Source organism: Penaeus monodon, chromosome 21 (assembly GCF_015228065.2).
Source record: "Penaeus monodon isolate SGIC_2016 chromosome 21, NSTDA_Pmon_1, whole genome shotgun sequence".
Classification (NCBI taxonomy): domain Eukaryota; kingdom Metazoa; phylum Arthropoda; class Malacostraca; order Decapoda; family Penaeidae; genus Penaeus; species Penaeus monodon.
Genome location: NC_051406.1, coordinates 20728371 through 20728686, shown reverse-complemented (window position 1 = coordinate 20728686; position 316 = coordinate 20728371). Strand labels below are relative to the sequence as shown.

The 316-nt window shown below is 54.1% G+C and overlaps 1 protein-coding gene across 1 annotated transcript in view; it reads right to left on the bottom strand.

Moving 5' to 3' along the window:
• LOC119586328 (metastasis-associated protein MTA3-like) overlaps positions 1-316 on the bottom strand; it is a gene marked incomplete at its 5' end in the record, with an annotated part of 92111 nt that overhangs the window by 644 nt on the left and 91151 nt on the right. Inside the window, 1 exon segment of the mRNA XM_037935038.1 lies at positions 1-316. Within this exon segment, the coding sequence (XP_037790966.1) occupies positions 285-316 (32 nt within the window).

The following is a 316-nucleotide window of genomic DNA, read 5'->3' as shown; positions in this document are numbered from 1 at the left end:
TCTGGCCGTCCTCTCCTGGAATTAAAAAGTCCTCCACAACAACACTTTGCCTATCAAGCCAAAACGGCAGCAGTCCGACATGCTGCTTTTGGTGTCTGGCTTGCACACACAAACACGCTCAAGTCACTGTTGGGGCACACGGTCATTGAAAACAAGCCACTTTTGGGGGGACATCCATAGAGGAATCCCACGCGCACTCCAGCAGGGAATGTGTTGTCGTTCTCTTAGCTCATCGGCGCAGAGGGTTTGGGTTGGGGCGGGGTTGTCTCCTCGTCCTGGCTGGATCAGTCGCTCGTAAGGTGTGTGAAAGGGGTGA